Source organism: Carassius carassius, chromosome 26, assembly GCF_963082965.1.
Source record: "Carassius carassius chromosome 26, fCarCar2.1, whole genome shotgun sequence".
NCBI lineage: Eukaryota > Metazoa > Chordata > Actinopteri > Cypriniformes > Cyprinidae > Carassius > Carassius carassius.
In genome coordinates, this window is record NC_081780.1 from 20,631,803 (window position 1) to 20,646,266 (window position 14,464).

The following is a 14,464-nucleotide window of genomic DNA, read 5'->3' on the forward strand; positions in this document are numbered from 1 at the left end:
GATCCCCTCTCCCTCGTCAATATCTCTCAGCAGGTCGGCCTGAAATGCCTGGAGGACTGCCATAGTGTGAAGGCATGCCCCCGCCTGACCTGCTGCCACATAACCCTTGCCCACCAGCATAGATATTGTTTTTAATGGCTTAGTCTTCAACGTCAGAGCCTTTAGAGATGATGCCGTACTGGGAAACAGATAGCTCGCAAGCGTCTGTTCAACCAGTGGCATCGCTCTATAACCCCGCTCTTCGAGCCCTGTCACATTGCCGTAATATTCTGAGTATTAACTCCTCATACTGGGGCAATAGGGGTGGCGAATCCCTACTAATAGTTTCCACATCCACCTCATCAGAAGAAGAGAGGTGGTGTGTTAACCCCTCGCCCTGGGGGGGAAGAAACTGACGAGCGTGCTTCCGAACCCTGGGTTTGGGCGCCAGATCTGGCAGATGAAGAAGGAGATAAGGACTGGCCCATCTCATACCCTCTGCCAGATCCACCTGAGAACCCCACGAGTGCAGCTGCTGCTCTGCCTTGGCAGAAGCGGGGCCAGCACTGCGGGGATCGCTGGTGAAGGCTCCCTCCGACTCAGCGTGGTTCAATCCCTGGCAAACCACGCAGAGACTGAGTGTATCTCCGCCCGTGATGTAACGAGGGCAGGGAGGAACACACAATCTATAGGAAGATCCGGAATCGCCCTTCAAATGTCTTGTCTTAGCTTTGCTTTTCGGCATTGTTCGGCATTGTTGCTTTAGAGACAGACAACAGTAAATAAGACTCACAAGACAGACTTTAGACATGCACACACAGAGCGCTTGCTGAAAGATGCGAAGCTGAAGCCAGCTGAGCGGCTTGTGCCTTTATAGCTTCCTGGTCGCTACGTCACCCCGCCCGTGATGTCATGCCTTTCCTTTGTACAGATTGCACACGATATTTAGAGTCGGTCTTGCCAAAGGCGTTTCCCCAAAGTGTTCAACACAGCTCGATTTCCTGAAGAGGAACTTGTTACACAGAGAAAGAAAAAAATTATACCAACAGCAGATTACAACATCAACACATGACAAAGGGCAGCTCCAGATGCCAAAACAAACCCCAAAACCCCCACAAGTCCGGGAGGGTGGTGATGCTGAATGTCACAGTTGGTAAACCGCGATCTCTGGGTTTTGCACTTTGTGGGTGAAGTCTGTGTGTTACGCGTCAGCACTGATTAGTGTGTGGGCGTCTCCGTTAATTGTCATCAGCAACAGCTGTCACTCATTACTCATCCCTATATATTGGCTTGTCTAGCGTCTTGTGTTCGTGAGAGCGTTGTTTCATGTTTATGACCTATACTTTGCTTTCCTGTGTGTTTCTGCATTGGATGTCCGTCTCTCCCCGGAACCCCGTCCAGTTCCTGTGTCACCCTCTCCTGCTGCCAACTCACCTCCGCCTTTCCGGATTCGTCACTCATCACCAGCATCTTGGACTGTGCATTCCTCCCAGCGTTGTTTGTGTCTCAAGTACTGTCTGTATCATTGTCTTCATTAAATATAATTAATCTCGCACTTGCTTCCTGCCACTCCTTCACCCAGTCGTTACAGAATGCTCTCACCAAACATGGAAGCAGCGAGCACCACTTCACTGTTTGAATTCATTCACCACAGCGTCAACCGCATGGATCAGCAGCAGGAGAGCATCGTGAACACCTGACGCGCGATCCAAGCGCTGGTGACACAGGTGTCCGAGCTCACCCAGCGGATTAATCAACTCACCTCTCCGGGTGGACGCTCGGATTAACCACCTGGGTAGACAAGTCAGTCCTACACACCATTACGTCTCTCCGGAAAGGGGCCGCTCGAGTCGAGAGAACATGGTGGGTCCCGTCGACGATCACGAACCCATGCAGGTGGGTAGAGCTCGGCTTTCCCGGAGGGAGAGAGAGCGGCGGAGGTCCCAATGACTATGCTTATATTGCGGTGGCTCGGAGCATTCTATCCATTCCTGCCCGGTAAAAAGAGCCAGCCCGGTAGTAAGTTTGAGGCTACTATCGGGTGGGATCTCCGCCGGGAAGTCCTCAACCACATCATCGACTCTCCTTCCGGTGAAACTGCGTTGGGAGAACCACACTCACGACTGTCACGCCCTTCTGGACTCTGGAGCCGAAGGTAATTTCATTGACTTTCTCCTTGCACATCACTTGAACCTTCCAGTCCTTCCTGTGTCTCATCCCATCCATGTCACCGCACTCAGTGGCCAGGAACTGCCACACGTCACCCACTACACTGAACCCATAACTCTGCTCACCTCAGGCAACCACAGTGAAACCATATCCTTTTACCTCATGGACTCCCCTGTAGCTCCCATTGTTTTAGGTCACCCCTGGTTAATCAAACATAATCCACAAGTGGATTGGGGTTCCAACACAGTCACCTTGTGGAGTGAAAGTTGTCATGAGTCTTGTCTGGTTTTTGCTTGTCCTGTTGTGCCTGTTTCTGTCTTTCAGAAAGAGACCATGGTGTTATCAAACGTGCCCGCAGAGTACTTGGACCTGAAGAAGGTGTTCAGTAAATCCCGTGCTGCTTCTCTTCCTCCGCATCGTCCCTACGACTGTGTTATAGATTTAGTGCCAGGTAAGTCTCCGCCTAAAGGCAAGCTTTACTCTCTTTCTATTCCGGAGAGGAGGCCATGGAGAAATACATGTCTGATTCCTTGGCATCGAGGTTCATCCACCCTTCCTCTTCTCCAGCGGGGGCAGGATTCTTTTTTGTGGGTAAGAAGGATAGTTCTCTGCGACCTTGTATTGACTACCGAGAGCTGAACAACATCACGATAAAGAACACCTATCCGTTACCGTTGATGTCTTCAGCTTTCGAGAGGTTACAGGGAGCATCCGTATTCACAAAATTGGATTTACGTAACGCTTATCATTTGGTCCGCATCAGGAAGGGGGATGAATGGAAAACCGCCTTTAACACCCCTAGAGGGCACTTTGAATATTTGGTGATGCTGTTCGGGCTCTCCAACTCGCCAGGGGTTTTCCAAGCACTCGTTAATGACGTGTTGAGAGACATGGTAGATCAGTTTATATATGTTTACCTGGATGACATACTGATTTTTTCTTCATCTCTCCAGGAACATGTTCAGCACGTCAGATGAGTGCTCCAGAGGTTACTCGAGAATGGGCTTTTTGTCAAGGCGGAGAAATGCACCTTGCTTCCTGCCACTCCTTCCCCAGTCGTTACACTGAGGCGAAACAGGGGGAGAAATGGAGGGCCTGGCTCGTGAAGAGTAACAGGACCTGGATCGTAGCATGGAGCTTGGAACACTGGGCAAGACCATGAGTCATGGCATGGATCATGGAACAGTGGTGGACCTGGACCCTGAGGCAAGGGCAGGTCTAAAACATAGAGCAGACCTGGGCCTTGATCATGGATCAGTGGCAGACAGTGAAGCACTGGAGGACCTGGGCTGTGGAGCAGTGGCAGACAGTGAAGCACTGGAGGACCTGGGCCATGGATCAGGTCCATAGGAGCATGGAGCCATGGCAGAGCAGGACGCCTTGGTGTAGCATGGACATGGACAGACCACTTGACCATAAAAGAACAGGCAGAAAGTTCTTGAGCAGCTTCCATAACCACAACAGAAGAGCGAGAGAGTTCATGAACGGCCTCCATGGCAGTGGCAGGTCAGACAATGAGTTCATGAGCGGCTCCCATGGATGTGATAGGACAGACAGTGAGTTCACTAGTCGGCGCCACCACCTTGGGAGGTTCTGCAGCAGACACCCCCACCCCTGGATGTTCTACAGCGGATGCCACCAGAACAGAGCCCCTGGACACCACATTATAATGCAGTTATGGTGTGACAAGTCTCTGACGTGATGGCCGTGGTGTGGCAAGGCTCAGGCCTGGTGGCCACCTTGGCCGGGGACACGGACGTGGCAGCCATCTTGGCCAGGGAATCAGGCATGGCAGCCATCTTGGCCGGGGTAACAGCCTTGATGTGAGCAGACTCTGAAATGGCGGCCATGATGGGACGAGGCTCTGAAATGGTGGCCATGTCATGCCAAGAATCTGGACGATCAGTTGAGACCTGATGAGACACTAGAAGGGCGGTCATTTTGCGAAGAGACTCTTGTGTGGGGGCCATCTTGCGACGAAGCTCTTGAATGGCGGCCATGTTGTGAAGAATCTCTTGAATGGCTGGCATGATGTGAGCAGGCTCTGGGGTAACAGACATGACGTTAGCAGACTCTGGCTTGTCAGACATGCCGTGATCAGGCTTTGACTTGGTGGACATGACATGAGTAGACTTTGATTAACTGGCATGATGTGAGCAAGTTCTTGCTTGACAGACATGAATTGAGCAGACTTTGAGGAAGTGTCTTGGTCCTCCTCCATGACACCCACAGTGAAAGCAGAGCCACTCATTCTCAAAGCAAAGTCAATGCACTGTTCAAGAGTCCAGTGCGGGGTACGATGTGGCATAAACATAATACTCTCCTTCAAACCAAAATGAAAAAAGTCTTTAAGGCATGTATCATAGTCCTCTACAGCCCTGTCACCTTGATGAAGACAGTGGAGGCGTGAAACTGCTAGGTTAATTTTGTTGGTCTAGCTTTCTGTAACAATTAGTCCACTTGTTAATTAGTCGAGTTGTGTTTCTGTTATGCCAAATCTGTTTCTGGTCAAGTCTGTTCATGCCATGCCATGCCCAGTCAAGTCTGTTTCAAGTCAAGTCTTCGTTTGTTTGAAGGTTTGGATTTCACTTTGTTTAAATAAACTGCACTTGGGTTCATCATCACAACGTAACTCCAGTGGACTAATTGTTACAGACTGCTACACATACTTTTAGTTAAAAACCTAACCTAGTAAAACCTAAATGAGGCGAGTTCTCAAATATGACAATAGAAACACTTCCTAAAGTGACTGACTTTTACATTTGTGTATGTTATTGCAATTTGCTAGTTGGTTTAATAAAAGCAGTTAGATACTAGAGCGGTGGTGTATCATGAATATAGTCTCACTTCTAACAATAGATATATATATATAATTTGTTTATATATATATATATATATATATATATATATAATTTGTTTATATATATGTGTGTGTTTTTTAATTTAGCTGTAAAGCTGCTCTGAAAATGTGTTTTTTGAAAAGTAGTGCTGGTAAGCGATCATTTTTTTTTTAGCTAATTAATTACATGAGGTGGTGATTAATTAATCTAATTAATCGCACATCACATTTGGAGAAATTACTCTGAAAAGATCATTTAAAGTCATTGTTGTGCAAAGCATCAAATATATATTACAAAAAGTAGGTTCAGCAAATTGATTACATATAGCTTACTCTTTTGGACCATAGAGTAATTGATGACAGAATTGTCATTTTTGTTTGGGTGAACTATAACTTTAATAATTTATTTTAAATAATAAACTAAACTCTAAATAATAAACTAAAACTGCCAGTAGGTGGTGGTAAATGTCTTAATGATTAAGTCATCGACTCATTCATTCGTTTGATTCGTTCAAATGGCTAATTCATTTAGGAGTGAAGTAAATGGTTCTTTATGAATGGCTCAATGAATCGTTAGGCTTGTTCGACTTGAAACGGGTCATCACCAACAGACCGATCGGTATGTAACATCAAAGTACCGTAAGAACTTAGAGAGCAGACGACTCCTTGTGCTTCTGAATCGCTCTCGAGGTACTTTGATGTCATATAACGATCGGTCTGTGCAGCGCCACTTCAAAGCCAACGCATATGCCAATGGTTCAATGCGCCAAATGGTTCACCAAATTCGTTCAAAACGTGGATTAAGAAATTAAATGCCACTGTGGGTTGCTCGGGATGAACAGTTCTGGATTTGTCTTTAAATTTTGGCTGGCAAAATTGAGCAAAACAGACAACACTGTGTCTAAAATAACACAATATTAACTTCTTAATGAACTGTAAGTATCACATTTGCACTTGTGTGATATGGCACTTAGCCTACAGCTCGTGCGATATTTCTTAACTATGTGATGTAAATATGAGACAAAATTTCAAACATGGGCATTTTGTCCCATATCTTGAATTTTAGGGATATTCCCTAGGCACCATCAGGCAGTAAGTTGTTGCTCTGCCTCATATTAGTCATCAATCGACTGTATGAAATGGCAGATGATTCACATAGATCTGGGGCGGGGAGAGTGCATTAAATGCATTAATAATTTTAACACGTTATTTTTCTCCATACTTAATCTAATTAATGCGTTAAATTACCAGACCTTATGGAAAGCACTGTAAAAATCATTTGATTTTGACTCAACATGACATTTAGACCAGTGTTTTGCTTTCAAATGTTGCTTAACCTCATAACCTCAAAATAACTCAAATAAGCAGAAGTAATTAGGCCATAACCTTTCTTTTATTTGTTTGTTCTTTGAAAAAATTAAAAAACAATATTCACATACATTTTAAACAAAATTACAGAAATGGTTTTAGTTCTTCTTTACATTTACACAGATGCTTTTATCTAAAGCGAATTAACAGTGCATTCAGGCTACACATTTTTTTTTTACCAGTATGAGTGTTCCCTGGGAATTTAACCCACAACGTTTTGCGCTGCTAACACAGTGCTCTACCACAGACCCACAGGAACATCTTATTTTTTAGCTTTTAGTTCGTTTTTTTCTGAGAGGAAACTAAAAAAAAATGTCAGTATCAAACCCATACAAGCAGCTCTAAGGCCTCAGTTAAAGAATGTATCATCTGGAAAGCATAACATTTGTTTACAATCGTCTAATAAGCATCAAGTGTCATCAACAATTAAACAATTTAACGGCAAACATACAGTTTCCAGTAGCCCAGATCAATGTTGACACTCACACTATAGTCCTTGAGTTCCTCTGCCCTTCTCTGAAGACAGTCCTGACATTCCCTGAGGTAGATTGACCTCCAGAAGGTTCTGCAGGTGTTTAATGTAGTTTATGGCAGCCCGTAGTGTCTCTACCTTGCTGAGTCTTTTATCCTCAAATTCTTGTGGCAAATGTTCGCGAAGTCTCGCATATCCCTCATTGACGCATCGAACTCTCTGCCGTTCTCTCTCGTTACGTTTGTGGATAAATGCAGGTTCCAAAGAGTAGTTGTGCACACTGACATTCCCATGGCCGTAGGACAGGTAGGACAAGCACCCAAAGTACCGTTGACTGTTGACTTGCTCTTGGTAATTTTGGGGATTTTTCAGTGCATCTTTGAAGGGGGAATACTGGTGGTTTAATGATAAGCCAAATGTCAAGGGATGAGACACTCGGTCCATGACACCATAATCTGATCCCATTTCTCTGGGGGCAAAAAAACATGAAAACATTACATTTCCTCCCATTTATAAAATTATTTTGAAAAAGGACAAATAAGCTGACAAATAAACTTACTTTGCAGAAGTCCTTTGCAGTTATGTAGTCTGTCTCTGCAGTTGACATTAAACATGAAAAGACAATGCTGAAGTTTTCGTCTTGGGTTCAGTCAGCATATTATCATCTTGATCTTCTGTCTGCAAGTAAAAACTTATTTGTTTCCCCTTTCCTTCCTCTTATGAGGGCAGGTGAATGAAGTGATGTAAGTAGGAGGATGTCCTCTGTTCTCTCTGAGACAATCATCTCATCATTAGCATACTTCTTGCAGAGAAACATGCCTCTGTGTAGTGCATGGTATTCTATTTTTGTTTTCCTTTTGAATTCCTGTTGTAGTTTTATGTTGTAATTTTGAAATTCCTATAGTGAACAAATCTTTTGGAAAATAAAGGCAAGTCATGTCTGAATAGAGAGAATACAGATCCATGCAGTAATTGGAGACAAACTCAATCATAGCCTAATAAAAATTAAAATTAAAGGAAAAATTCCTACTACAGTAGTGAAGAAAAGAAAAGAAAAGTAAAAAAAAAAAGTCAAGTATTTTTCTTCTGCAAATAGTATCCGAAGAAAGTATTTGCATGCATGAATGAAACAAAATTTTAGTGAACAAAAAGTTTAGTGAACAATCTTAAGACTAGTTTAAAACACAAACTTTCCTCCCCTCAGTTTTTTAAGCGTTTATGTTTGCATATTTTCTAAATGAGCATCAATTCAAATTAAATTTAATAATTGCTGGATTATTGAATGACTGGTTCATGAAATCATGTCTTAATAGATTTATGGAAAAAAGTCCAGGCTTGATTTCTATCCTACTTTGGTTAACCAATTTTTATTTAACCCACATTTAAACTCACACTATAGTCATTGAGTTCCTCTGCTCTTCTTTGAAGACAGTCCATGCATGAAACTGACAAAAATAAACACGTTTTCTACTCATTTATAAAAAAAAATTCTCCTTCTAAAAAACCCCCCTTCTACGACATGCTTGCAATCCCTGTGCATATGTTGCAGGTCATGAAATCTTTGTAATAAAGTTGTAATTGTGGGAATAATTGTGTAATTATTTTGATAAAACAATCTAACTTTTTTTTTTTAAATAGCAATAAATAAATGTGGTAGTATTATGAAATGTTTTTATTATAGACAAGAACACAGCATTCAGTTTAGTTTAGCTCATGTTAGTTACATTTTGGTGTAGCTTGTCCAGTATACTGTACAGAGCTACATACGCTGTACTGAATCCAATCCATTCTTTCCAAGAAAAGATTCGCCTGGACTGGATTATGGATTGTGGATCGAGGCAGTGATTGGAGGATATGTTGGGAATGAGAACTGGAGGAGGCTGGGAAACAAACAGGGAGTGTTGTGTGTGGACTAGAGGCCGCAGTATTCATATTATACGCATCGATATCACAAAAACGATCGAATAAACGGCGCATTTGGCGGATTGCAATGCACAACTAGTATGCAAAGGAAAAGGAGACGATATTTCCCGCTGATCTTATAAATACAACCCATATCAATCAAAGCCAGCATGCGGCATTTTATGCGCTGATCTTGCATCTGAAATGAACACAAACGCGTCCTGAGACATCTGTGCTATCTCTCATGGTGAATCTGACTGGATTTTTTTAAGACGATTGACATTAAAGGCGTTAACGTTAGTTCTTCATTCATGCACATGTCGCACGGATACTGAAGAATATCTTTTTGTCTGTCATTTTGTTTTGTTTTTAGTGACAATAACGGGCTCGTCCAGCCAAGCGATTCAACATTACAGGTGAGACGGCATTCACTCATAACAGTCCTACAACAAAATCACCTCTAAATCATAAAATGGTTGTTTCTTCATGTTATATGGCTCTCGTGGACTCATCCTTAAAAACTCTTTTTTTAAACAGTTTTCAATCTCTCATTAATTTAGTTTATTCGCTCGCTAACATTGTTCAACATGTTTGCGTCTTTCCCCTGAACCGTTAGCTTAAGCATTACATCTCAAATCACCACTAATTTTGTGGGGAAAATACATTTGAAACATTTTTGTAAAAATGTCCTACTCCTTTACCGTGCTAAGGTTCATTTCTTTATTGTAATGGTACCTGAAACATTTTAATTTGTGTATTGTTTTTACAAAATAAATATTGAAATAGTTTAGAAACACATCGTTTACTTGGGTTATATTTCAACATAATTCTTCCATTTTTTTTTGTTAAATAAGAAAGTGTTACTAATTTACCACAGTTTTACTGCATTAATAGTATTCGTGGCATTTTGCTTTAGTTGCTATTGTAATTTGTAGTTTTAGACTTTGTGGGTATCGTGTTAGTTCTTAAGTGTTCAAAATCAGTCTGCTGAAATAGTGTTTGTTTCGGTAAAATAATCATGCAATAATTTTTACATTGATTTATCATAGTTTAATTATCCACTTTGTCACTGTAGGAGGTAAGGTTTTTTTTTTTTTTTTGAGTGAAGGGCTCTACTAACTGTCAATACAGAGGAGGCTTTGGTTTGGATCCCCCCCCCCCCCCCCTTTTTATGATTGCTTTTCTGATTGAGTATAGGCTATACATATTTTTACTGTTTTTTATTTATTTATTTATTATAAAATATGTTCCTTCTAATTATTATAGGCTATACAATTTTTTTCTAGATTGAATTTGGAAGTTAAAATCTACTTTGTGTGTGTGATTGATAGCAATATATACATTGTTTAACTTTTACATTAAAATATTAGGCAAAGATTTTCAACTGCAAAGCAGACTTTATTTTAAATCTTTATAGCACTGTTTTTAAAATGAAGGTTAATAAAGATACAAGGTTAAAAATGATCCCAGTTTTCTGTTAAAGCATGACATATAGTAGAAGTAGAAGACAGAAGACACTACTATGACATCACTGTTGTCATGAATGTAGTGAACTGTACTGTAGGCAGGAATATCTGGTGTTTATTATTAGTATAATGAAAGAAAGTAGCAGCATTTATCTGTATTCTTAGTTCATAAGCTGGCTTTATGAAGAGTTTACTTTGAGCAGATTTATTAGTCTCAGCAGCATGATCATGTTTTGCATTTCCACAGCTTGAATGTTGTCTTTAGTGCTGACACAGCAGCTGCTGAATCTAAGGCAAAACCAACCTCATGATGAATGTTTCAGTGTATTCCTTAGGGCTGCAATAAGGAATCTGAACACACGTAGTAGTTCATTAATGTTGAGGTTGTGTAGTGGTTAGAGAGCTTGGCTACTGACTAAAAGGTTTTAGGTTTGAATTTAGGTACACTCTCAGAAACACAATTCTGAGTACAAAAATGTACCCTATAAAAAGGTATCACCCCAGTTTATATCACAGTAACTGTGTCATAATATTGTTAATTTTCTGGTTTGTTTGATTATTTTCTCTTTCATTTGGAACCTGGGCCCTGTCCCAAACAACATGTAAATTTACCATCTGAAAATGGCTTGAGCAAAAGGCTTCACATTATGAATCTTTTGATTTCAAAGCAAAATTCTGTTTGAAACTGTTTGGGCTGGCAATGCTTGAAATAATTTAGGTGACATTTGCACACAGTTTTACGCATTCTTTGTATTTTTTTTGTTTTGAACATATCTGTGCTATTGCTAACACTTTTTTTTAATTTTATTTTACAGAGCAGTGCCATGCACCCCTGTCCACAGAGCTGATGCCCACATAGAGGTCTCTGATCAGACACCCTCTGGCTGCAGAGGATGCTGGTAATGTGTCGCGGGCGCAGGAAGTTTGTAGTTGCCTCCTTCGCCCTGATCTTTATCCCAGCCCTCACCTGGCTCTATCTGTCGTCTGCAAATTTCACAGGTATGACATTGCACATCACAGACACATTTTATGAGGTCTCAAACTTAAATTATTTTATACAAATACAACAAATTAAACATTTAGGTAAATTTTTGGTAAGTAGTTACATTACATTAGATGGATAGAAAATAATAATGTAATGGGACTATTCTACTCAATTCTCCATAAACATAATAAGAAGTTCTATTAAGAAACAATATATTATTGAACACAATAGATGCACATGGGCTGCTTCTTGCACATAATGTTTGTAACAAATGTTTACTTAATTAAACCAGGGTCAGATCTTACTATGTGATGTGTGTGTGTGTGTGTGTGTGTGTGTTTTAAGTGTTTTATTGCTTATTAAGGTTTTTAGCAGGCATGCATACAACAGCACAATCATAATAAGGGTTACAAGGGTTCTAGGCACACTTTGCAAGTGGGATACAAGATAAAACAATAAATGACTATCTATTCATCTATCTACCCTTAACTGTTCTATGCATTCAGATCTCATCCCAGAGTGATATCTCCTCCTCTCTAACACCATTTACTCTGCTGAGCATAGATTTATATGATGCAATTTCCACCATTGCATTGGCCAGTTCTTTTAGTTCTGGGACACTGTCTTTCAGTGTTTTAGAATAATCCTACTGACTGTTGTATTAACATAATAACATAATGTACACATTTTGATATAAGTGATGCCAACTTATTTAAAGCAGATATTGGATTTGTCTTATATTTGACTAAGTATAAAAAGACAATAGTGTCATTATGCTGCTCCATTCAGTTCAATGTTGATTCAGTTTAATTTAATAACTGTGTAAAGCTCATCAATTATAAAACCAGTTCAATTTAGTAATAAGCAGCTCTACTGAAGAGAGTAGTGTTGTTATTTGGCTCAAATCATTCAGCTATTCAGTGGTGATTCAGTTCAGTAACAGTGTCAAAGTTGCAAATTGATGATATTATTGAAACCAGACTAAACAAGTCTGTTGACCTGTTCTCCTCTGTCTTCATTTGTAATCTTGTAGCACTGTCACATAATATTTCATATTTAAACTTCCTTGTTTATTACTTATCACCAGCATTGAAAAAAAATGATGCTTAAAAAAACATTGCTTCATTTTAAATTTTGAGCATTAGGCCTATTATCTGTAAATTAGAATTCCAAAAATCTGCCTTTTCAGAATACTTTTTTTTTGTCTGTGTGTGTGTGAGTTTGTGTAAAATAAAGGCTTATTTTGCCGGGATGCCTGGGTCCTGGCAAATTTTTAGGTCTGGTACAAATGATGACATACAAAAATACATAGGCTTTATGCTCATATGGATTAAACATTAAAAGATTGCGATCTTTAAACACACGCAATCCTATTGCTATGACAATGATTCCACTAAGTATATTAACATTTGAAACCACAATCTCATCGGAATATTTAAACCTGCTTTTTTAACCTGATCCATAGAGAGCAGCGCTCATCATGTAAGCTTTATGTTTGAAACAGCTTCACAGACTGTCTACACAGTAGGTTAAATTTTTGTGTTGAAAACATTTAAGTAAGGGATAATGTAATCTAGCCAGTTGTTATCTCAGAATAAACCCAGACAGGGTGACAGGACCATTTATTACATGGATGTAAAGATTTGTTTTCAGTCACAAGATGGCACCAGACAGTCAACCGTAGCGTAGTGACTCGTTAAGCATATATGTAGTAGCGGTCAAGATAACCCGTAGTACCCGGATGAGCGGTGTGTTATTCAATTTGGCGGTTGTTATCTGGGAATAACATACAACTGGATAGTGCAATTGACCAATCAGAATCCATTATTCCACAGAGCCATGTATAATAACAAACGTATATTGGGATAAAAGTTTAAATAGTCCGGATATATGTTGCAGCAGCCACATTCAAAATGAGAATCTGACCTTTGGAACTATGCTTCAAATAAAGATTTTTGGCTTATATGTTACATTATGCTAGTAGGAAGCAACAAGTGACTGTTAAAATGCATTTAATGTCTAATTCATTCAATCAAGAGATTCGTTCAAATACGATTGAATCAAGTTCATTCATTTATTTAAATTTTTTTTAAGAAACCTAAGTGAATTTTCCTATATATTATTTTGTTTTTGTCTAATGTTTTGTTTTCAGAATCATGGAAGAACCGTGATCTCTATTCTAAAAATCAATTATCAGGAGTCATCAAGTATAAAGGAGCTTTATAAATAATATCTGGCATCTAACTAATAGCCTACTATTATTACTGTTTCTAATAGCCTATTAAAATGTAGACTAGGATGTAAAATGTACAATCTTACAGACTCTATGTAGTAAAACAACAAGGATTTGGTACATTTATAATGCATTACAATGCTGCTTCTCATCCAGTGTGTGAAGTTCGAGATGTGGTGATGATGATCTAAGTAACATTGCTTGTATTTTAATTCAATTCAATTCAATTAAAGTTTATTTGTATTGCGCTTTGTATGATACAAATCATTGCAAAGCAACTTTACAGAAAATAAATATTCTACAAAATTTAGTAGTAGATTATCAGTGGTGACTGTCAGTTTATGTGCATATGACAGGAATTTTCAGAAAAATGAATACAAGACGTAGTCAACCAGACGATGAATACTATTAACCGCAATTATTAGATGATGCAATCAAACTTGTAGCAATATTTGTTAGTACTATATGTTGTTTCAGGGTTAGCATCATCTGGGGTCCTCTGAGGTGTTTGCATCATCTCTTCTCATGTGTTCTGGATCCAGACTGGAGCTTGAGTAAATCCTAGTTACCACGGGATGTGGCAAAACATAGAAACAAATAGAGACATAATTAGCATAGCTGCTAAAGTAAACTAAAATTAATTAGTTTAACCCAAGCTAAAGAATAAGAATGCGCATTTGATCAGATACAACTTCAGTCACAAATTATGATGCATTATTCACTAGTTCACGCTTACATTTAATTAGCTGAGGTATGGTATGCGTATTTGCCGTGCTGTCTCCTAGCTCGGGAATGTCCTGAACCTAGAGTACCCCCCTTCCCCATCTATTTATAAAGTGAACTCAAAGTGGGGAGATGGGGTGGAGAAGGGATGCTGATAAACCGTCAATGGATAGAGGTAAGTCAGCGATTATTTATACTATGGGATTGATTACTTGATTATGGTCCACCTGTGTCGATTAGGCTAAGTATCTGATGCGCTCCTCCCGAATCTTCAAGTCAAGTCAAGTCAAGTCAAATTTTATTTCTATAGCACATTTAAAAACAACAG

General features: G+C 39.8%; 1 protein-coding gene across 3 annotated transcripts in view; it reads left to right on the top strand.

Annotated features, from left to right (window-relative positions):
• Positions 1 to 8,698: 8,698 nt before the first annotated feature.
• The window catches only part of LOC132105955 (xylosyl- and glucuronyltransferase LARGE1), a 64,462-nt gene continuing 58,696 nt past the window's right edge, over positions 8,699 to 14,464 (top strand). For 2 of the 3 annotated variants that reach the window (XM_059511525.1, XM_059511527.1), the window contains exons 1-2: positions 8,699 to 9,145; positions 11,011 to 11,194. In XM_059511525.1, the coding sequence (XP_059367508.1) occupies positions 11,089 to 11,194 (106 nt within the window). In that variant the 5' untranslated portion in view covers positions 8,699 to 9,145; positions 11,011 to 11,088. The remainder of the gene's footprint in view (positions 9,146 to 11,010; positions 11,195 to 14,464) is intronic. The other variant, XM_059511526.1, reaches the window with a different exon arrangement.